At 41.6% G+C, this 24,340-nt stretch overlaps 1 protein-coding gene across 1 annotated transcript in view; it reads right to left on the bottom strand.

Moving 5' to 3' along the window:
- diaph2 (diaphanous-related formin 2) overlaps nucleotides 1–24,340 on the bottom strand; it is a 386,425-nt gene that overhangs the window by 224,109 nt on the left and 137,976 nt on the right. Inside the window, exons 15-20 of the mRNA XM_078288946.1 lie at nucleotides 24,098–24,216; nucleotides 23,171–23,235; nucleotides 22,137–22,241; nucleotides 18,325–18,387; nucleotides 14,511–14,891; nucleotides 9,300–9,414 (exon numbers count right to left, since the gene is read on the bottom strand). Of these exons, the coding sequence (XP_078145072.1) occupies nucleotides 9,300–9,414; nucleotides 14,511–14,891; nucleotides 18,325–18,387; nucleotides 22,137–22,241; nucleotides 23,171–23,235; nucleotides 24,098–24,216 (848 nt within the window). The remainder of the gene's footprint in view (nucleotides 1–9,299; nucleotides 9,415–14,510; nucleotides 14,892–18,324; nucleotides 18,388–22,136; nucleotides 22,242–23,170; nucleotides 23,236–24,097; nucleotides 24,217–24,340) is intronic.

A 24,340-nucleotide genomic window follows, 5' to 3' on the forward strand; every position in this document is an offset into this window, starting at 1 on the left:
AAACAAACTGTGTCTACAGGCCTATCAGAGAAGAAGTACCAACTATTGCTTAAGTAGAACAAAAGCTATCGGCCCCTGAAATTAATACCCGGCAAGGAGAGTGAAAACAAAGCTGTATAAGTTGCTAATACAGTGTCAAGAGTGTAATTGAATCACTCCAAATGGATTTGAGTAAAGGCTGCCATTATACAGGAGTGTATGAGGAAACCAAAGCGGCAGTAAAGACATGTTCTTTTTTTTTTTTTTTTTTTTGTTCTTTGGAACAAGAACACCTTTTATAAAAGAATAAAAAAAGGTTACAACAAATGTTAACAGAGGGACTTCATTAAGCAGTCTGATAATTTGTAACGAATATGTAAATTTTTAACTATCCTCAGCTATTAACACTGAATATTTTCAATTTGAAAGGGGACTGAGGGTTTATCAACATAATATGAATTAATGTCCCTTGACTTATCACACTCGACACTTTTACAACCCTATTATATGCAAATGCATCACTCAAAAATGGGCCAATCCAGCACACCAGTCCATCCACACATATAGTGAGACACCAACATGTGTTCTCCATAAAAACCCACTGCTCTTGTGCTCATACCCCCTAGCTGGATTAGATATGCACTCCATATTCCGCTGTCTGGGATCATGGGCATGAGATAATGAGGCTCCATTGGGGCTTTTCCATATGAGTACAGTCCTGTGACATTGTCCTCTTCCTAAAAGGCAAGTCCCATTGTTAAAAGACACTATCGCTCAATTAGGCAAGCACGCACAGACACTGAATAGATGCACATACAGAATACACACACACACAGAGCATGAGAGAGAGAAATGCATGCAGTTTCCTATTCTTTTAACATAAACTATTACTGTTGTCCCCTTCTGAATGTCTAAACTTCCCCCGGGAAGATATTACAATCATATGCATTATTTATTTATTTATTTATTTATTTATTTTGTGGGGTGATGTTTATTCATGATGTATCAAATAACAAATAAGCTGGTAATGGTCAAAGCGAGGACATACTCCAGATACTCCAAGCCTTGAATTAATCTGAATGCACAAGCAGAATACGCTGATGTATGCTGTACACACCGTCCCAAAAATATATTTAAAATTTAACTATCAAAAAGAATTATGATTTTTTACAAATAGATTCAGAGTGAACTTTAGAAACATGGAAATATTCTCAGGTACAGAGTGTACCTGAGTTTGAGGAAAATCACTTTAGAGACTATTTTGTTTTTCTTTTTTTTTGTTTTTTGTTTATTCAAACCTTATCAGTATTCAGTAAGTCAGCACGCTTAGTAGGTATATGGTCCTCAAAGTACTGTTGCAAGGACACTCTTGAACAAACTATACAGTCTGAAAGAATAGAGTTCTTCTGCCATGAAAGTGACGAGACTAGTTGTGCAACAGCAACAAAATAGGAACAATGAATTAATAAGGTACAATAGCAGGGGGTTACTGAAAGATGTTGACAATAAGTTATAAAACAAATGGAGAAAAAAATGTTTAATTTTGAGTGCCGGTGGAGGACTAGATTGAAAAGATAGACATATCACAACTATGTATTAGTTGAGATTATCAGAGTCAGTAAGCAAAGAGAAAAAGAAAGAAAATATATAGATGCACAGGGGGTATTTTATTTTTGGAGAGAAAGATTTTGATGAACATTGCAATGTACCTGAAGGCACATAAAAGTTAGCGGGGTGTAGACTTGGGAGGCTGTGAGAGGCAGGTATCAAGGAAAGCTAATATTCAGGGGGCTAAAGTTAAAGTGCACTGTGATAGCAAGAATGGCTCTCATCTGAGAAGAGAAGATTAAAATCAGTGGGACATCACAGCGAGGCAATATGAAGTACGAATGAGAGGAAATCTCTCTCTCTCTCTCTCTCTCTCTCGCTCTCTCTCTCCCCCCCACACACACACACACACGTACACACACAGTAGTCTTGCTAATGTACAATAAACCAATTACATGTCATTAATATTTAAGGGCCTAATTTCCATTCATATGTGATATATTAAAAAAGTGCAGGGATGAGCAAGGAAAAGGGCTGACCCTGAGACATTCACAGTGGGCTGGCTGCCCCAAACAGAGAGAATTGAACATCAGGGTGTTTTGTGTTTTATTGAGACAAATGTCCCCTGCCTGTGCAAGCAATTAGAAAAATGGCTTCCCTTCTAAAATGAGGAAAACAGTACCATTTGAGACCTTTCTTTTTTCCAAAATGGGATAATATCCACTTTGGTTTGCTGGAAATAATAACGGATGTTTAATCCAGAATGCACTAATCCACTGGAGTGAGCGAAGGTCTTGGGTTATCAAAACAATTCGCCAAGCATCTCAAGCGCTCTCTTTTCACAGACACTGATGACCGTTTACAAAACAAGTATATGGCAAAACACTTGACAACTGTGATCTTGTTTGGGGGAGAGCGCTGCTGCTAGAGTGTGAGCGAACAAGCGAGTGCGCGCGCGAGACAGAGAGACACACACTAAAAGAGAGAGAGAGAGAGAGAGAGAGTGTGTGCATTTGTCTTTTCGCGAGTGAGAGACTGGCCGGCCCTGATTCCAGATGGGGCACAGACAGGTCCAAAGAGAAGGTTTCAGAAGTAAGCGGAGAAAGAGAATGAGATGAAAGAGAAAGAGAATGAGATGAAAGAGAAAGAGAGAGGGAGGGATGACAGGATGCTGCCTCTCCTGGAGAGGAAAAGCAAGAGATGAAGATGCAGAGGAAGCTGCTTTGGCGGATGCTCCCTCCTCTCAATAAACAGAATCAGCAATAAACAGCCTTGTCCTCCAGGGAGGCATGGCAAACCATCAAGCCTGAGTTCCCAACACTTTAACATAGAACATATCAGAGGCTCATCATTCTACGCTCACTATTAATACAAGGCGGACTGATGGAACAATTCCACACTGAGCGCCAGTGTCTTGAGCTGAGCTTAAACTCATTAGCCAAAAGCTTTTATTGCATTGTGAGTATCTGAGGAGGCAGAGCTCCAATGGTAGTGTTGGGATAAGTCTTTTGCAAAGCAACAAGCTTTTCAAAGGTTTCTATTAAGAAGACATGCTGTTAGTGAATGAATAGATCTGGATTAAAATATTTTGAGCGGCTCTTGTTGGCTCTTGTTGCTCTGTAAGACAAAACTCTACACCTACATTGTACAGCCATTGTCCGCCCCCAGCACATAGCACTCAGTGTGCCGGTCAGCAACAGTTTTGTCGTCTGACTGAGAGGTTGGTGAGTGTCATGTGAGGTGGCTGACCATGCGTGAGTGCGTTTGATCTGGCGCCCAGGTCAGCCCTGGTGTTAACAGAGTTATTAGGGGACTTATTAGGGGGAGCCGGAGAGCCAGCTAAACCCCCCACTGATTCCATCATTACTGCCGTTGTGGCAGGGTCATTACCGCCCCGCTGCTGGGGCTTTGTAGCAGGGATTGAGAATCTGCTGGTGTGCACACCGCACGGTGCGGCGCGACGGGTGGAGTGTGTGTGGGGTAGAGTTGTAGGGACAGTGGTAAGGATAGGGGGTGTGAGAGTGAAGGGAACCGCTGAAGGATTTGATCAAATCCCATGTGATAAATGAGGGGGAGCCTGACCATGGCCATCTCCTTTAGTCCGACCAAGCTATGTTTTCCAAAGCTGACCTTTACAGTGATACCATACTTCTGAGTTTCCTCCTCAGTACTGAACACGGAGGGGTAACAAAAGCAATAAATATAAAAAAATATACTTATTAATTAAACGCTACCAATCTGCAAGGGGCGAAAGATTGTTTACAGTGAGTATTTACAGAAGTTTTATTTTGACACACATGATCTGCACAATTTTACTGAGAATCTTGGGGAAACCAGAAAACACAAAAGGGGAAAGAATCTGTTCTCTTGGTGGGTCTTGAAAATGGACTAAGACTTCCTGATGCCCCCGCAACCGCTAGTATTCTTTGGGTCCACTAAAGGGGTTCATATCATTGTGTCTGAGCCTAAATGAGTAGTTTTGACTAATACACCAATACCCTACCTCATCTCTCTCCCTCTCTTCCTCTCCCTCTCGCTCTCTGTCTGTCTCTCTCTTTATTTCGCCCTCCCTCTACTTCCCAATTCAATTCAAAAGGTGCTTTATTGGCATAGTAGTAAAACTTCTCTCTATCCCCTCTGGCCATATCCACTGCAAGCGCTGGGCTAGGCACGTTCATTAGCAGCATGGGCATCATTAACACAGAGGCATGCTGGGAAAGGAAGGCCCAGCGACCCTACTCGGAGGGGTTGAGTACAGCCTCCGGCTCATCCCTCAGGACATACACGTATACATCTTCATTAGGCCTTTCTCTGTAGATGTTCCACTGCAGAAGAATGGGGATTGTCAACAACCACGGAGTGTACATGCATCCATCCACTAGGCCACACAACAACAACAACAACAACACCACCACCACCATGTGGGCCAAAGGAGATTTGAGATATATTCACGGCCACAGCATCCCTGTGATCCCTAAACATATTCACATCATAAAGGGTTGGAAATACTGCAATATGAAGACTGTTTATGTAAAAGTTGATTAATGAATGATACAGAATATTGGCCACGTTATTGTAAATTGAGATCAATTCCAGGATTTAAGCTTCTGTCTTCAAGCAACTTTCCTTGTCTGACTGTGTTGTTTCTGTTGAGAAGCGCAGACGTCATCATTACAACGTGGCTTATATGCCCTTTGTCCATCAGCAATTGATGTGGGCAATGGAGGAAACATTTTGGAAGAAAGGGGGTGTGAAGTTTGCCAACATCAATCTTGTTTCGAATTGAACCGCAAAGTTCCAGCTGAATGAATTGCCTTTCAAATGCAGCAGGCCATGGCTACACACATTCAATCCAGAAGTGAATCTGATTTGATCCCAAGAGCCGTACACAGGCACAACCCACTGATTGATAAAGCCAAGTGAGGGGAGATGAGGGTAAAGGAAAAGAGAGAGACTGATAGAGCCAAGTGAATAGAGAAGACGGTAAAGGAAAAGGGAGAGGCCAATACAGCCAAGTGAAGGTGGAAAAAGGGTAAAGGACAAGAGAAAGAAGAGGAGAGAAAGAGAGGAAAAGGCGAAACAAGCAGTTTCAGTGGGAAATAAAATAACAACAGTATGAAGTGGCCAAGTTGCTCCGCAGGGCCCATTTAAATAAGACAGAACAAATAGAAACAGTGCAAGGGGACTCTTGAATTTCCCCTAGTGGTGTGCCAAGGTCAGGCACAGAGAGGGGTTATTTGGAAGCAGCTTATGAGGACCGGGTGAGGAGGTTTAGAGGACTTATTGACCCGACTGTCCCGCGATCAGTTTGCGTAGGAGGGATGAGCAATAGGGGTCTCTCGAGTATGGTAGGGACACAGGAATTGAAGTGAGCTGGATGACCTGAAGGAAGCCCCTCTTCCTGCTGACACAGCTCACCAAAGATCAAATCAGAACTTCTCTTCTTCCTCCTGATGATCTGAGGTTGATCCACTGAAGTGAGCGGGGCTTTACGATAGTCCACCTCAGTGAAACCAAAGCAGGGTTTTAAACAGGTGTAAGAGTTTGTTTAAAGAGTGCGTAAACAAACTGTTTTCAGCCAGTCTCCGCCTTGAACACAGTTTTGAAAGATGTGAAAAAGTGGGATGGGGAGCGAGAGCGAGTACGGGTGTTTGTATGTGATAACGGATCGCCTATCTCTACTTGGGGACGGTAACAATTTTCTGATTGCAAAGCATTTGACGCTGCCAGGGATGAAATACCTGCCTTGACATCACTGATTGAGGTGTGGCCATAAGTGCAACACGGTTGAAAGTTTCAGCCCATACAGAGCAGTGCAACGATTTCCTGCCCCTAGAAGCGGATGTAGGACTTAATCTGAAAAATGTGGAAATTAAATACAGGGTTAATGCTATTCACTATACTGTAGCCACACAACCATGTTTACAGGTCAGAAAATGTGATTTAGTGGTGATTTGTTCTTAAAGTAAATAAAAAAGCCTCCCTGTCTTTTTTACAGCAATATGGTTTCAACAAGTCCTTTGCTATTACTGGAAGGTTGAATCACTGGGCTTTTGCCGTTATTCCAGCAAGGTAGCTTTAATAAGAAATATTAAGTTTGACTCGGACCATCCACTTGAGAGAGAGATCTAATAACAAGGTGAAACCAGAATGGATGGTTTTGTTTTCAAATAATAGCCATACACTGGCAAAACACCAGAATAAACACAGGTAACGCTAAATGAATCTGTCATGGGGAGAACTACAATGTGCTTCAAATTTTGAGCAAAATAAAACTGATTCAGAATACAACAAAGTGTAGGTAAGTGTAGTAACTTAAAGTGATATCACTAATGAATTAAGTATGAAACACATTGCAGTTGTCGCTGTGAGTCATCAGCTGAATTATGTTGATGTGTGTGGCGTTTACAATGCCTGGGAACTAACACATGCCTTTGAGTTTCCCCGGCTCCCATCTACAATCAGGCCAAAGAACCATCTCATAACAATTAACGAAAAAAACTGTTTTAAGAAGATGGAAGCAGAGCTTGAAATCCCTGTTGATTATCATTTCCTTTTCTTGGTAAAACTCATTAAACAGTGGGACTCATAAAAGCAGCAGGGGAGATGACAGTCTTGAATTCTCAGTTGTTTTAAAGGCCTCTGAGCGCAATAAGCATCTAAAAATTGGGGGCTGTTAAGAAGATTTTTTTTTTTTTTTCTTTTACTGTCGTAGCGCTGTTCTCCAACAATGCAAGTAACAAGCAAGAGTCCCAGGGAATGTGGAGTTAACAGAAGCCTTTTTGCACCATTTTCTGAGGGCAGCTCTGCTGGGAAGGCATTTACACCTGCTTGCCTCATCTTTCACGATACACTAGTCCCCCGAAGTGTGCTTTACTTATAAATATCCACGTCGAGATGGGGGGGGGGGGGGCGCACCAAAAGAGAGGCAAAAGAAAAACCAACAAGTGTGTGTATATGTGTGTGTGTGTGTGTTACATAAATAACGGTGGCAATTTTCCAGACAAATGAAGTAGGTTTCCACCAGTGACTTGTTTGTCAGATCAGCACAAAGGATTTATGGTCTGTAGTTACACTGAGAGTATGAGACCTCATGAATTAATTTGGCCAGGCTCCCTCCACCTGAACCCCCTACACTGGCAGAGACTGCACCAATACCATTCAACCAACTTGACATGGTGCGAAAGAAGACCCACTATCGCAACAAATAGGTCAGACTGGAAGTGCAAATAAGGCTGGGTGTTTTTGACAAAATGCTGAATGTTGAAGCACATTTAATCTTAGGTATCCTCAGATTGCATGCATTTGAAAGACTATATTGCATAAATCATGAAAAAGAGGAAAGAAAAAAGAAAATGAACTATCATCTCATTTTGGTATGGTCCTATCTAGCACCTTTTCTGCAATACCATCTACATCAAAGGCCTTCTCATCGACTTTTAACTCCACACCGACGGGGAAAAAAAAAAAAACAAGGGGTTTTAGATATCAAACATTAAACAGCATTTTTCATTCATGAGCGAATCATGTTCTGTTTCAACAATAGAGGGAAAAGAGCTGATTCAGTGAAGTCGCTGCAGGGGTAATTGATAGGGATCCAGCAAAGGTAACTCCCAGGGGAAATGCTGGATCATGAATTCCTACCCTGCCAGCGGGAACACGGACTATCTATAGAACTTTTTTTCTTTTTTTAAATGGGTGAGAATGTGAATTTAAAAAAGACATTTGAGAGAAAATTTTAAAGCTGTGTTAAAGCCATGTGTCTATGGAACATGAAAACAACCTGAATTTGAATTTAAGGACCTACAGATTAAAAGAGAGGTGCACAATTTCAAATTAAGAATTGACTCTAAGCAGCCTTAGAGATAGGACACTTTTAATTATCTGTCCAAAAATGCTAAATTACATCTTTGTTCCCAGTGAACAGGGATAACATCACTTATCTGAAACTGAGCCTTTAATCATCAACTATGCTCAACAAATAAATTGTTGATTTACTTTCATTTATCTCCCTAAATCACAATATTCTATGAAACAAGTACAACAAAGTAATAAAATAAGAAATAATAATTTAATTTGTTTCGCCCAAAAGTGGTGACTGTCCATTACTTCAAAAGTGTCACAGAGAAGACAGTGTGTACCAGTTTAACTCATGGTGAAAGACAGAAGAGAGTGACATGACTCCCAGGCCTATCCCAGCCACTTCATTAAGCCTAGCAACAACTGTTCCTTCCTGCTCATTCTCTCCATCTGTATTATACCAGCAAATCACCTCGCGGCTGCTGAGGCAAAATTGCTATTTATTTCACAGAACAAGAAAGAGATGAGCCTTGTTTTGTAGACCTGGAGGCTGTGAGGAAGACAGAGCAAGAGACTGCTCGCGGGCTGACTGGTGTCCAAACAGACGGTGGGTATATGGAAAAAGTCAGGGGCTTCTGGATAGTTATATCCACACACCCTGACAGAGCTCAGATTTGACTGTACTGACTGTTCTGTGTTTGACAGGGCTCTGACTTCTCCCCCTCCCACTGCTGCTAGAATTAGAGGAGTGCACTGCGCACACTTGCTGTCAGAGAAGTGGAAAACACTCAAATTGTCAAGGGAGGAATACATCAAGTGCCTTCACACACCCTCTTCCATCCAAAAACAAACTTGCTCTGTACTGCTTGTGTTATTCATCAGCAAGTTAGGTAGCATGGCTGTGTATCTGAGAAACAAACTGTCCGGGACAGAGAAAACTCCCAGAGCTTCCTTCACAAAGCCTCCCACCTTCCCCGATGGAGGATTGGCCTACTGGACTGGAAAAGGCAAGAAGCAAACCAAGCATGACTGCTCTCAGTTCACACATATACGCACAAGTGCACATTTGCACACACTTGCGCACACGTGCACGCGCACACACACACAAACACACACACATACACAGAAAGAAACTGATCTAAAACTACTCAATGGGTACAAAGAACAAATACAATGTGCAGCCACATTGCATTTCCAGCCATCTCACTGACAAGACATAAACACCCTGCAACAACAGTATTGGTATCCCTAATTGGCTGAGAGACTTGAATAGAGAACATCCAGAGACAAAGTGTTCAAAGGCAGTGGAAAAAGTGCTGGTTTTAAAGATAATTAACATTTCACTGAGACAAATGGTTTCTTAAAGTGTCAGGAGATGAAAGCGGCTTGGCATCCAGTGCCTGTGCGGCTAAATGAAGCATGTGTGTGTAGATTAATTAAAGAAGGGGAGAAGAGAGATGAGGCCTTCTTACCTTTGGTCCGCGAGGAGAAGGAGAGGGAGAGCTGAGCAAAGAGGTCAGGATTCTCAAACTTCTCTTCTTTGACTTTGATCCAGAAGCAATTCTCTGCCATTTCCTGAGGCACTATCTGCAATGACACGAGGATTCCATTATCGCCACAATCAGAGGCCGCCATTCCGCCAACCTGCCACTCAAAAAGTTCTTCTCACTGGAGATGGGGTTTTGTGTGTGTTTGTGTGTGTGTGCGCGCACGCATGCCCTTGCGCATGTATCCTTAGCATCTGAGTGGCAAACAGAAAAGACCAAGAAAAGGGCAAGAGGAACAAAGACTGTAAGGTTAAACACATTCTTTCATCAGATCACAACTGTGCAGCGTGTCCCAGTGACGATGCCAGCATAAACACCTTCCTTTGAGTTCATTAAAGCACAGTGGATAACATATTCTCACTAAGAGGGCAAACATTTACATGAATGTGACAGTGCTAAACAAGTAGATGTGGACAGACTGACCTGACTGAACCAGAAATATGAAAACTCTTGTCGACGTCTCCCGGGATAAAAAACACATATATGTGCATTTCAATTTGGCCGACAAAAACCCAGCAAGCCTTTTTATACATCACTCCTACCTAGACCTGCATGAAATAGCAGAGGCTCTAAAAAGCTAACTAGCTCCTACACACACCGAGATGATAGCATGCATGCACCCACAGTCGCGCGTGCAGTACATAGAAGGAGAAAGAGTGAGAGACACAGAGAGAGCAAGAGTGCAGAGAGAGACGTAAACAAACCATGTAATGCTTTGGACTGATAATTGGCTAGTAACGCGCGTGGTACTTTTCTTAGTCTGCTAAACAGTGTGTTAAGTACTGTGGTGAGGGCACTTAGCGTGACACTGTTGTGTCAAGGGTCTGAACAAGTAGCTGGCTTATTGCACCTGTTATTAACCCCCTCAAAACCACAGTGGTTAGATACAGAAATAGGTGTAAGGGCAACACTTAAGCGCCAGAGAGAGAGAGAGAGTTCCATCTGATGCTGGGCAATCATTCTAGAGGCTATATACAAGCAGTGGTGAGGGCTACTGTGTGTTGCAGAGTGCTATAATGGCAACAATAGGTGCTTTAATGGTAGGCTAATGAGACTTTCAACACGATCTGGTGTTGGTGTTGTGTGTCGAGAGTAAAGTGCCTCTGTGCCCTTCTCTCCTCTCATATGACCCACTCAAAATACTAGAAAGCAGCCCACGTAACACTTGTGGCAACCTAATTCAGAGAAGGTGATGAATTAGTAATATCTGTTGTAGCAAAAAGATAGCACCAATGTGGAATGTGTATATCGATGCAAACGGATATTGATTCAAGATAAGAACAGAGAGAATCATTTTGTGGTTTTTACAATACAGTAAAAAAAAGATACATTATTAAAGAGGTTTGTGACTACTAATAATAATTATTTCAATAACAAAAAAAGATGTTTAAGATGAAAAATTTAAAATCTAATCTTATAAAGTTATGGTGTAAAAGGTTTCTCACTGAAGGGATAGTAAATTGTTTAATCCAAATACAGACAAGTCTCAGAGTATTTATAGAAAGCACGATGTATAGAGGTGACTTTTACATTCTAGATAATTAAGATGTGCATTATAAAATTATAAGATTATCAGAGCATAAATCAGGGATAGGCCTGAAAATACATTAGTGATGAGAACAGCTAAATGCTTTCACAACTGTGTAATAACAGAGGTGAACAAGGGATGTGAAGAATAAATTAAATGGTGGTTCATTTTAATTGCACTGTTTTGTTTTTTTTCCTGCTACTTCGAAATGATGGCGTTTCTCTCTCTGTAATATCTCAATAATCAAAAAAGATGAAAATCTGTGTGATGATAATCAAATTACATTAAGTGGTTAGCTTAGACAATTTGTGAAAATTATACCTTGTACATTAATAAAAATTTATGGTAAAAAGAAGTGATTCACTTGAGAGAAAAATAGGCTAATTGAGGCAAGAGAACAGCATCCTGCTAAGTGAGGTAAATGAGGCACTCTCTCGTAATGTGAGCATGGTTTACATTAGGTGGCAGATATTAACTCTACTCTCCAGTGTCAAGATCCCTTTCCACTACTTCTGACACAGCAGCATGGGCCCAGATTACTGCCCCATGTCATTTTAGCACATCCTTCCCATCTCCTCTCTCCCATTACAAAGACGGTTTTGACTTTTGCGAAGCCTTCACATTACGTGATAACTCAGTGGACTGTCTGATCCAACTTCACCTACCAGCAACCCAGTTTATACAGGGTTGCTGTTATGCAGTTTCAACATCAACTGAGCAATCATTTACTTGTACAGTAAATGTGCTCCGTTCCCCTGTGTAGGTGTTCTAACTGGAGGAGAAATTACATTACACCACCTCAGGGCTACAATCTCCAGCCCTCAAAAAACTGTTGCATGGTTGAAAAAAAAACATTGTTTGTCATGACCAGATGGATATTTTGACATCCAACACAAAAACTAAACACTAAATGATAGCGAGAGATTCCCACGTTTTAAATGTCATGATGCTTGAACTATAACCACATTGCCTTCCGATGGCTGCTTCCTCCCAAATTTTACATAGTTGCATATACCCATCACATTTTGTGCTGATGGACCATTGCTAACCTTGTCTAATTGATGCTGAAAGCTGATTGGCTGATTGTGGCCATGTATTTTGGAGAATGACTACATCCTGTCATATCTTGTTGGGATTTCAAGTGAATCAAACGCCATTTGATGGCATCTAATGCCACCAAAAATTTGTGTGTTACCTCAGAGTCAATGTGCACCAAATTGGCTTGTGATAGCACAATGCGTTCATGAGTTTTTGTAAAATACCTATAATATTTTTTGTGGCCGAACAGGTAACCAAACAGTATGGGTTCAAATCTGTAGAAGTAGCAAAACAGCTTTTTTGGACAAAATTCAAAATGGCAGAAAATCTAGTCAGGCAGAAATGGATGCCGATGTGTGCAATGTGAATTTGTTTCTACGACTTGCGGTTCAGAGGTGATAAGCCAAAACGTGAAGTTGGTTGTTCAAGTGCCTCCATCTAGCCAATTGGTATAAGTTTTGTTGCCTGAGTAGTGGGTGAGATTTTGTACCAATCTGGCACGTTCGGTTGCCATAGCTGTTCTGATTTCTGAGCTGCAGATACTTTCAGGGCAGAAGAAGGGGAAGAAGAACCAGCACAACAAGAATAGGGTTCTAGCACTTTATGCTTGGATGCCTAATGATAATAACTGTTTCCTCACTTTATTGCTTTTAGCTGCTTCATTATTTTTTCTCCACTCTTACCTGCATGCTGTTCTTAAAAGATGGAGAGGTCCCTGGTGGGTGATTTAAAAACAGCAAAAGGTGTGCATTCCCTCACTTGCAACTTCAACCTCTTTCTGTCAAGTCTTTGACTATCTGCCCCCCCCCACTACCACCCCCCTCTCCTTCTCTCTCTTATTGAGTCATTATACTTGCATCCTTTTTTTCATTGACAGCAAGATAAGAGTTCCTCCTCTCCTACCACTATCAAATGTGTGTTATTCATATTAACTCTTGTTGAAATTGTAGGGGGGGTAGGGGATAGAGGGGATGTAGCTATGAAAAATACCCAGTATCTTTTCTTTCCCCTTCCTCCTTTATAAAACCAAATCATAGTGGCTCCTGGCACTTCCATACCTCCATCTGCTGCACATAGAGAAGACAGACGACTCATGTCCCACTTAATCGACACAAGAGACACAGATTGCTTTTCCTCAGGTGGTTATGAATTTCATTTGCATCTCCAGACTCTGATGCCTGCGGAGGCAAGGTTAATGCACCTGCACATTCACTTGTCCCTATGCTAGAATATAAATATGCTAGAATATGGACATTTGTACTACATTGCATGCACACACAATCATATACACATAACCACGTATATGGTTCACACACACACACACACACACACAAACACACACACATATGTCTGCTCATGTCCCAACATATGCCCCCTGTGTACGTGTGCACACAGACACACACACACACACACACACACACACACACACACACAGACACACACACACAGCTGGCAATAATGAGAAACAAAACACCAAATTGTTGTTTTTCTTACTGTTTATACAAAGGGTTTCCCATTCCATGTTGCTGTATGACGCTATTAATAATATTACCTATCACTAGGGCAGCTCCCAGGCACAGTGGAGCATTTGCATACATGGGATATTAAAGTACCTACGAGGTGACAGAAACGTCAGCCTGCACCACATTCCATATACTGCGGTAATGTCAATCTTGACTCATTGCATTTCCATTTTTTCTCTTTTTTTGAATCATCATGTTAAATTATCAAAAACGGGTATGTCATGGATATTAAAATCCCCCATCATAATTTGCCCTTCATCAAGAATCATTTTAAAATGTGAATTTTTTTTTTGAAAAATGGCTTTAAGATCACTACAATGGTCCTCAACACATTCAAAATCTCATTCAAAATGCCTCATTAATTCATGGCTTTGTCTCCACTAACACCATTAAAGATAATGTGCACCACTAACATGTTTTCAAAGGAAGTAGTCTGATGTTTTGGTTGCTGCTGTCAATAATTGAAGACTAAAACGCAAGGTCACACAAGCATATGCAAAGCACCATTAAATTAATGCTAAGAAGTCCTGAGGCGATGGATAAATTAACTATGGTAAAATAGAGCCCACACGGAAGAGAATGCCCTATTGAAATTGTATTCAAATGTGATGGAACGTTACACAACCCAGTCTTCATTCAATTATGCTAAGAATGTGCAAGTGCAAGGACACTTGAGCAGTGAAAATTGTTTACTGTTGAATCTCTTGAAATGGCTGCTGAGTGTGGAATAGTGTGGCCTGTGGCTGAGCGGCTGTTTGACTAGATTAAGTGTGGATTTGAATAGAGCTCATTCTTGGTTTGGACCCTCAACTCTTTCTAAAAGGCATCTTTTCATTGTGTAGGGTCTCTTCAAAAAATCCCTTCTGGCTTTGTAGGAAATCTAACAGAACCATTCCTAAATGTCTGCATGTGTTAATGTAAAGAACTTCCATCATATCACATGAAGTGACATCAAAATAATGTTTGCTTTACATCCTGTAAATCACCAGTCGTATCAGTCAGAATGAGAATATTCATTACTATTAATCAGAGCTGGGGTTACCATACCTTGGACCAGTTGACCCTCTTCATGACAATTTCAGGCTTGTAGGTCTTCTTGTGCTCCAGTCCATAAGGCAATTTGATGACGGGCATGGCCGGAGGTGGTGGAGGCATGCCTGGGCCCCCAAGGAAAGGAGGGGGAGGTGGGGGTCCAAACCCTGGAGGGGGTGGGGGAGGTGGAGGCCCTCCACCTGGGGGTGGTGGTGGTGGAGGTGGTGGTGGCATGCCAGCATGGCCAGGGAGAGGAGGAGGGGGAGGAGGTGGGGGACAGCCACCTGGTGGAGGTGGAGGAGGAGGTGGTGGGGGAGGAGGTGGAGGTGCTGCGCCTGCTGGCAGGGGCGGTGGAGGTGGAGCTCCAGCTCCGGCCACAGCTGGACCAGCTGCAATCTGTAAATAATGTAGAATAGAAAAGTCAAAGAAGGCCCACACTCTCTATTGAGGCTCCATCTGGCTCAATCCATACCTCAGTCTGCTGTCACCAATGGGCAATAGCCTTAGAGTCAGGGTGTCCTTGGTTAAAATTGTACTTGGGAGATATGCCTCAGGGACTGTGGGGCATGCATGTCAGGGACTGACAATATCACAATAAAATGATGATTCAAAGCTTTGCATTACAGATTCATGTATTCAAGTGTGTGTGTCTGTGTGTGTCTGTGTGTGTTTGCACATGTGTGCCTAGTGTGTCAATAAGCATGTTGGAAGAACTAAAGACTATTCTACAGGATATTTACATGCGATTTCAGTCCTACTGAAATAGGACAAAGTAGGTATTTACTATGGAACACACTGTATGATGTAATGCTTCTATCCCATAACAGTAATATATATGCCAGTCCTTGGACATCTCTTTCAGGGAAAGTTGTCGCTCATGATATGAAAAGTGGGTTGCTCAATTCAATGTATGAAAGACATAGACACACACAAAGAGAGAGAGAGAGAGAGAGAGAGAGAGAGAGAGAGAGAGAGAGAATGTAAGAGAGAAGCAGAAACAGAGAGATAGAAAGAGAATGGCAGAAATAGAAAGTGAAAGACACACACAGAGAAAGAGAGAAATAGAAGAAACCTAATAATTATATCCTGACATGGATGGGGCCTGTAACATTGGTAAATGGAGTTAGTGTGAAAGGGCTGAACTTGAGGAGCATCAGTCCCTGCCTGTTCTGCTGAGGAGTCTGTCTGTAATCGAATGAAATGGGCTTCTAAAAGCCATTATACCTCACATCAATGGAACTTCAGAGGTCAACCTAAAACACAGGGGAATGAGATTGGGGAAAAAAGAGGAAGAGTCTCTTGGTGACTGCGGAACAAAAGTGGCTCAATAAGGCACTTTTGTATGCGATATGGGGACATTAATTCTCTATTCATGGGGAAAAAAGACATGCTGTTCCTCTGCCTTCCTTCGCACCTGAGATGTATGATCCAGCATGTTCCAAACTTAACCAAAATCAGTAATTGGCAGGCCTGAACTATTAAGTTGATTAACATGAAAATTTATTCAGCAATTTGCCAACAGATAAAGTGTATGAGAGGAATACAGCCACCTGAACCTCCTTAATTAAAGTCCCTACGTGTATGTGTTTATTCTATGTGTCCCTGGGTACGATTTCCCGAAAATTGTGCAGGATTGACTTGCAGTGCAAAGGATGTGCCTCGTGCTGCGTTCATGTCATGTCGGATTTACCATAAAAACAATTTGCCGACTGAGAAGAAACTTTCCCATCAGCCAGACATGGGAATTTTTTGTGGAATCCAATATCTCCCACTTAGCGTCGCAAATTGTGCCAAGTTTGTCAACACAGGTGGCAAACAGTGCAGCGAATCCACCGGTGTTAGCAGTTCAAGATGATGAAATCAAAATTATCAGTTATATACACAATAATACAATCAACTCTACTTATGAAAAGCGAGTAATGTCTGCTGCACATCAATTACGCATGATTTTAAATTCCGAAATAAAAATGACGTCTAAGTCGTCTTTGCAGTGATGTAAGAACACTACCACGAAAGGATTCAAAGTCTTAAAATTTCTACTGTTAGCTTTAATGAGCAGACTATTGGAATGTTATACTAACAAATGCTGCTGCACATGGGGAGTTGGAAATTGATATGGTCGGGCTATTGTGTTCTTACTTAAATCCCTGCCTCTATGCAATTAAACACTGAGCCAAAATGTTAGGGACAAACCTGTGGATTGGCTATGGTTTTAATCATACTGTAGATAAGAAAGGTTGCCTCCCCATTAAGTGCTCGTCATGGGTCCTCACAATGACAGGCTATTCGACAGTAGACAGGAGTGAAATTAAACCCATTACTGATAAGACGCAGCCTAGCAGTCCCTTGACATGTCTGCCCTATCACACAAACACACACACCACATAAACAGGTATTGATAATCATTGATAATGCCAATGAAAAATGCTTAGAGACAAAATGTATGCAAATACAACAATTACAGACGCTAAAGCATAGACAGGATTTGACCTTTGGAATTGATTAGAAGCCCGGTTTAACCAAAGCACATTTGCAAAACACTGGCTGAAAGTTTCTCATTTCCAAATACAATTCCCCTCTATGCGCTCATCCCAACTCACTTGATTGTGTGTGTAATATGGGATTGGTCTCATTTTTAAAGACATTACATAGTGTTTCATTACACAATGCCGTTAGTGGATTGTTTATTAGGGAGGAAATTAAAAAGGTGTTTTGCAAGGAGCTTCTCAGACAGACCGCCCAGAGCCCCTCAGCGAGAGCCCACATCCAATGATTATATGTCTGTCAATCTCCAGCCCATCGTGGCCCGTTTTCTCTTTTAAGATTAATACGAGGGAATGGAAGCAAATTAGCTGCTAAATTAGAGTGCCGTCGTTTCCGCATTGAGGGGCCCTCTGAGCCTCCCTCTCCCTCTCTCTCCCTCTCCCTCCCTCGCTCTCTCTCTGAATACTAATAAGCCCTTGGGATCCAATACCGTTGCCAGTCGCCTCTTCCTCCTCAGGTGCCAGAAAGGGAGATCAAAAAGTTCAAGGTAACTCATAACTTATTGAGTCTGTTGAACAATCAAAGCAGCAAAGGTCTCCTTCCCAGAAAGCCGACCTTATTTTTATTTTTCATCGGTGTGTCTTGGTTCTTAATATGTCTTGTATCTAACATGTTTGAATATCAGTGTTGTTTTCGCTGGGTGAGCAAGGTCTCTTAGTGGCTTTCTGGCTGCTGTTATTTTCACAGATCTCATCTGAAGCCCTGGGTAGCATAGGAGACCAGGCTAATATGAAATCTAACCCATCCACTTAGGGATTCATAGTCTTCTGGACTCAATGGGGAGGTCAGACTGGCAGGTAATTAACTCTGACTGTTATGCGATTAAATCCTACGCCCCGATCTCATCTCTGATAGAGAAATTCAATCAGAAGGTGTTTACTTGTGAAAATTGCATTAAACAAGCAAAAAATGTGTCTAATTGAATACCACAGGAGAGAGTTTAACATAGCTTCCAATTGTTATATTGTTCAGCATAATGCAATAAATGTCTTCAATGTATAGTTTTTACTCTACAATGCAGCATTCGCAAATTACAGAACTAAGCAATGGTTTTACATTATGTTTTTTGTGGATTAATGACTCATTCCCACAAATAATATTTGTATTAAATCAGTTTTGATTACTATATATTGAATATATTAAATCAGTTTGAGAATTAGAGAATAAGATTAGAACACGCATCACCTGTCAATCCATATAATATATAATTTGGATTTGCAGGTGATTAAAATATGATTAAAAAAATGAATAATATGTGGGGCGCACATGCAGAGAGGACACCCACCTTGGCTTCAGATTCCCTGATGAGTCTCTGAGCCTCTTTGAGCTTGTCTTTCTCACTAGTTAACTGTGCAGATGCAATACACACACACACACACACACACACACACACACACACACACATAACCACGGACACACACCATTGGAACACACAAGTCACAAAAAACATAAAGCAACAGAGAGGAACAAATGGGGGTGGGTTAGATAGAAAGAGAAGAGGAACACTAGTACACAGTTATCAGTGCAGACACTAACACCAAACACAGAAAAAAGGTGGAATAGTGGCAAAGAAAAAGAGGATGCCCCTTACACAGTAAATTTTAATGGGAGTACAGTGTCATATTTCCATTTTGTCTGAATGAGTTATTCGATGTGTGAAAGGCAGAGTTTACTGTGCATTTACACCTAAAACAAGATGTAATCTGTCTTGAAAAGAACATCAGTGTGAGAAAGCTGACTGCAGCATAAAAGGCAAAAGGCACAGCATCACCCCGCAGTCGGTGCACCATCAAAAGCTTTCTTCCGTTTCCCAGTGCTATGTTTTTTTATTTCATAGCAAAACACATTTTAACTTAACCAATATCAGATGTGCAATGGGCATTGATTTCCTTCTGCAGTCTTTGTTTCAAAAATGTGCCCATTTTGCTTTGATATTTCACTCTGTATGACCTTGCCAAAGGAAAAAGGATGGGAACATATTCCACGGCTACTGAAATGTAATATTTTTATGGAGTCATTCCTACAGAACACCTCTTACTGTGGACTGTAGAGAATTAAATATTTAACATGTATAATGGAAATGGAGATGGAAACTTCAGTGGTGGGGCGACTTAAAAAGAACTTCCATTTCGCAAGAATTTTAGAAAGTGGTCGTAAAGTGCAATCTTTAAGGCAAAGAGAACTTTTATTTTATCTTCTGTCCTTAGGAATGAAAAGTTAGAGGCTTTGAGATATCTCCATTTTAAAGACCAAACCCAAGAGACTGTCAGCAGGTATATCCTGCCTTCTGAAATGTTTTAACTTTCCTAACAACAAAGAGTTATTCGCTGCAGAACTACCAATGTAAGGATTCATGTACGAGAAATTTGAGTAGCAGCATATATATTGCTATGTATTTGGCTTAACAATTGGATTGGCTATATCTCATGGCAACAGCAAAGAGCACATGGTAACAGTGATCATATTGTGAGTTCTGCTCTGTCATTATCAGCTGAGTCCAATCCAGTAATGAGAAAGGGCAGCAGGTAGACTGGCAGTAAAAGAGGGAAAAAGTGGTCCACTACACCTCCAACTCCTCTCGGGACCAGGCTGGGTCAGCTACAAGACCGCCAGGTTGTTAAAACCTTTTAATGGGATGGCACAGAGTGCTCCAATGTACCACTGCAGTGCTACATTATTCATCACATCCAGAGCCAATTCAATGAATGCCTCACTATTTGGCCTTGAAGAGGTGCAAGCAAAGGTTTGGGGAAGGGTGGATGATTTCCATTTGTTGTGATTTCACTGTCCTTTGTCGATGTTTACAGGCAGAACCTCCACTCAATTGGATTGGGGGGATAATCAAACAGACACATCAAACAGGCTGCTTGTTACAATGCCAAAGTTCCCAGAGACAGACTCTCATTAAATTTGTTGGTTCACAGACAAGGTGAAGAGCAGAGACTCAGACATGCATGTGTTTTTTATATCTGAGAAGAGTTCCGTGGATGAGATGAACAGAGTTCCCACTTCATTCATATTCAGCAAAACGGCAGATGTGGCACAGCAGCTTTGATGGACAAACTGAGTGTGTGTCCTCACAAAGTTTTAAAGGTTCTGCGCTCTCGCAGGTAATGGCTTTGTACAGCACTGTGTCAAATGTGGATTAGGTTGCAAAGCACAGTGTTTCAGCCTAGTCTTCCTGCAGTAGCAGAATCAAAACCTTCAGAAAGGATGCCACTGAACAATGTTGTTATGTTCATTGCCAGAGGAAGCAATTCAACGCTCCATGTGAACAACTGCCTAAAATCAAAAACATGAGATCACTATGAATTATTATTAGAGAGCTGGCATATTTTAGCAGCCCAGAATTCTAAAAACATGTTGAGCCCTGACAACCCAAATTAACTGAAATTAAAATAAAATTAACATGTGAGGCACAGTGAAAATTAAAATTACACCTTTCCTAAGCCCGAAGAGCTTAAAGGGGTTCACAATGTTAAAAGACATGGAAAGGCCTTTTGTTCCTAAGCACCCAGCATGTGTAAGCAATAGAAAATCCGTTTGGGAAACCACTTTAGAGTAGATGCTCAATAATGGTAGCAATTTGACCACAAGTGTATCCCTGTCAAGCATATACTGTATGTCCATGCTCCTTTTTAGCTATGCCAAGACGCATAAGAGATCTGCTGAAGCTCTCATAGCCACATTCATGCTAGTTTGTGTCGAACGTATTACATGTTTCCTTGCTGAGGTTAATGTCTGTTGATGTGAAGCTCTCTGGCAGCAACAGTCCTTTGAAGGAGCATTCAGAGAAACAGAGGAATAGAGGGTTTGACTCTCCAGGGCTTTTCTGCGCAACACTACCTGTTAATGCACCACAAACAGTCAGTCTTCAAAAGACAGAGGCCTGCCAGGGGAGGGGGAGGGAAAGGTGTGTTATGGGAGTAAAAGACTTGGAAACACAACATAAAAAGCTCCAGCAGGGGAAAGAGGGCAGGCAAAGGCTAACACAGCCTGATGCATTAATTTCAGACAGAAGGTGGAAGGAGTGAGCGAGAGCGAAAATGGGGGAGTAGGCAAAGCGGGTGGGGAGAAGCCTCAGACTCTGTGATGGTCTCATTAATATGGGCGGGCAGTCATCGGGCGCTGAGTGAGTGATGAACCAGTGCACACAAATGCAGGTAACAAGTGGTGACACGGCACTCAGGTATATGAAGTGGGGGAGTGGGAACTAAACACAAATTAAGTGAAGTTCTGAGGAGAAAAACATTGTGTGACTTTGGCCAGGAACAGGGCCAAAGCTTGTACCACATTAAATCTAACAACATTTGGTGTGGAACTGAGGATGAATGATTGCTAGAGCTGCGGGGGACTGGAGTAATAGTAACTTGCTCCTGAGAAAAGTCCCAGTGATGGTCAAACCAAATATGCAGGTGCAGTTTAAGAAACAGGGCGTGCCAACATTAGCAACTGCCGGAGATGACGGTTTGGAAAAAAGCAATCTCTGATATAGATGTAGCCATACCATCTTTCAACGCTGGTTTATATTAAATTCTCTAAGCAGGGAGGCAAACTGCCCTTTTGTCCCAAGGCAGCACTAAAGTGTTTCAAATTGGGTTAAGGGGGAAATAGCAGTCATTTTCTGTGCTCAGAATGGAGGGTTTTGCCTGGGAAGAAATGATGTGGAGGCCAAGAAAAGAAATGCAATCCATCTCTGTGATGATAGAATTACATAGGAAAAGCTTCAATGGAGCAATTCGCCCATATAAAGAGCTACAACTTAAGGAGGAGATTGACCCCTTATTAAATCAAACATTCTTGCATGGATGAAAACTCCCACTTACAGCAGTATCACGTCTATGATTGGGGTAGAAAGGTATCATTTTGACCAAATTAGTCATTTTCTAGCAGCCACATTACCTATCATTGCTATGGTTGTAAGACGAACTTATTTCCTTCAGGTTCAAGTTATCAGTTTTTGCTAAAAAGCTAACTTGTATCAAACTCTGATTAAAAGTGAATCTGAATATTTAGCTCTATGTGGTGGCATTCCGCAGTGCAGTTGGTATTTGTGTGGGACTTCTCCACCCTCCCTCCCTCCCATGATGTATTTACCTGGGACTGCAGGGTCTGGATCTGCCCCTCCAGCTCTTTGATTCTCTCCTCTTTCTTTTGAGACTCGGCCTGGGCCTCCTGCCGTGCACTGAACTCCTCATCAAACTGCAACAAAAGACACACAAGTATGTCCGTGCACACACATAAACACACGCGTACATAGATGTAAACACACGCGCGCACACAGAGGTTGGTGAACGGCAGGGTGTCGCTAGAGAATGGCCACAAGGCACATCAACAGACACCAATACACGCCGTCTTACAATCTCTGGCCGATTTCTATTCATAGCTCTCATGGCCCTAAAGCCCTGTTGTCCTTTGTCTTTGTTTCAGGCCTAGCTTTCATGTGTGTTGATGGATCTAACCTTTGCAGAAAGCAAGCCATGTCGGGACAATGATTTCACTGGCCCAGCAGGGTGCATGGTGGGATGGTGGGACAGAACTCTCAACCAACACATAACCAGGACCCCTAGATGTTGCCAGGCAGTGGTAGTAAGGCTCCCGGGGATAACAAGGCTGTTCCTACTCTCGGTGTCTGCTGAAAATTTGACTTTTTATTTATTTATTTATCTATTTTATGGATACAATTCTGTATTATACATTATATATTGGAGGGAAGGGATCAAATTGCCAGTTATTTATTTCTCTCAAAATACATTTCACAAAGTCAATAGCTCATCTAGTCCATTCTAGAAAAAATAATAAATGAAAAACCCCCAATGAAAAGGTACTTTCTAAATAAACAAATACGCAATGTAAAAGAAAAAAGCCCTTTGAGGGCCAGCTTGAAATGTTGAATTGGATCAAAAGAGCCAGCACATAACTTAACTCTGCCTCAGCACAGTGCACAAATAAGTATACATCGGAACATCGGCATTGATCCTTGTAATGCTGATACGGATCATGTAGCGTCACAGCCAGGTATTGATCAGGGCATGGAAAATCAATAGCTTGTCTGGGAGCTCTGGGGAGGAAAAACTTTCCTGATGGGAGTTGGCCAACCAAGGGGACTGGGGGAGTGATTAATGCCTCACCTTTTTGGAGAACTCTGCAGCCTTCTGCTCACTCTCCTCCACTTTGGATTTATCCACGCACTGATCTGCAAGACAAGATAGCTGCAGTCAATTCAAAAGCTTCTCTACTTGCAATGTGCATTGATAGCACCTCATGTGAGATTTACAATTAAACCTGATATGAATATGTTAAAAAAAACGAGAGAGGAAATGAGAGTGTGGAAAAAGTCACCTTTCACATATCCCCCAGGATGTTAAATATTTGGTTCTGCAGGTCTTTAGCGTACATTTAACAAAACACACTCTTGAAACAAAGTGAGTGAGCGGGAAAACTTAACAATTGATCTGTCTTTTATGGATAGGTTTAGAAACTTTTAATGAGCCTTTGTTGGCAAGTCACAGAACTGTTAGTGACATAACAGAGGAAGGAAAACTGGTGTTATTTATTTCTTTTCTCTGTTTGAAGGAATAACAGACCGCATTATTAATGCAGAGCAAATAGATGTTTCCCTATGATTCCAGGAACATAACTGACAAATGTTCTAACCAAAGAAAGAGAAATGAAATCATTTTAAATGAAATGAAATCATTCTACCATAGTCTAACCTTACATATAATGTATTATTCATGAATAATTAGACAACCCTATCTTATATGTCAAGCCACTGCAGGTGTTTGTCGGAAGAATCTCAGGGGGAACTAGGACGATAATGAGAGTGACTGCAGGATATCAAAACATTTTTAGCAACATCAGTGATGTACCTCCTGCTGCACACAGTTAAAGAGAAAAAACAGGTCTGGAGGATGATTTAGACACATTAGGATCCCAACTATAAATCATGTTTTACAAAGACTTTACATTATAAAATGGATTAAACATTTTAGACCTTTGCCCAGAGATATGTTAAATTAATGAAAAACAAAAATACAAAGAGAAAAAAAAGGTACCAATCAGATGGGTGAAGTCCACATCTAGTCTTTTACTGTAGCCAAAGTCTGGGTCCATCCCACTGCGATGCAGGACCACCTGAGACACGGATTCTTCAATCACCTTGTAGTACTGAGGCCTGGGGGTCAGGAAACATAAAGCGAAACAATTAAACAAGCCACAGCAAGATATGAGTGACACAAACTCTACAAGGCTAATTAACCACAAATTATTCCCTTATCCAACCTAGAGGTCACAAAATA

The sequence above is a fragment of the Centroberyx gerrardi genome, chromosome 16 (assembly GCF_048128805.1).
Source record: "Centroberyx gerrardi isolate f3 chromosome 16, fCenGer3.hap1.cur.20231027, whole genome shotgun sequence".
Taxonomy (NCBI): Eukaryota; Metazoa; Chordata; class Actinopteri; order Beryciformes; family Berycidae; genus Centroberyx; species Centroberyx gerrardi.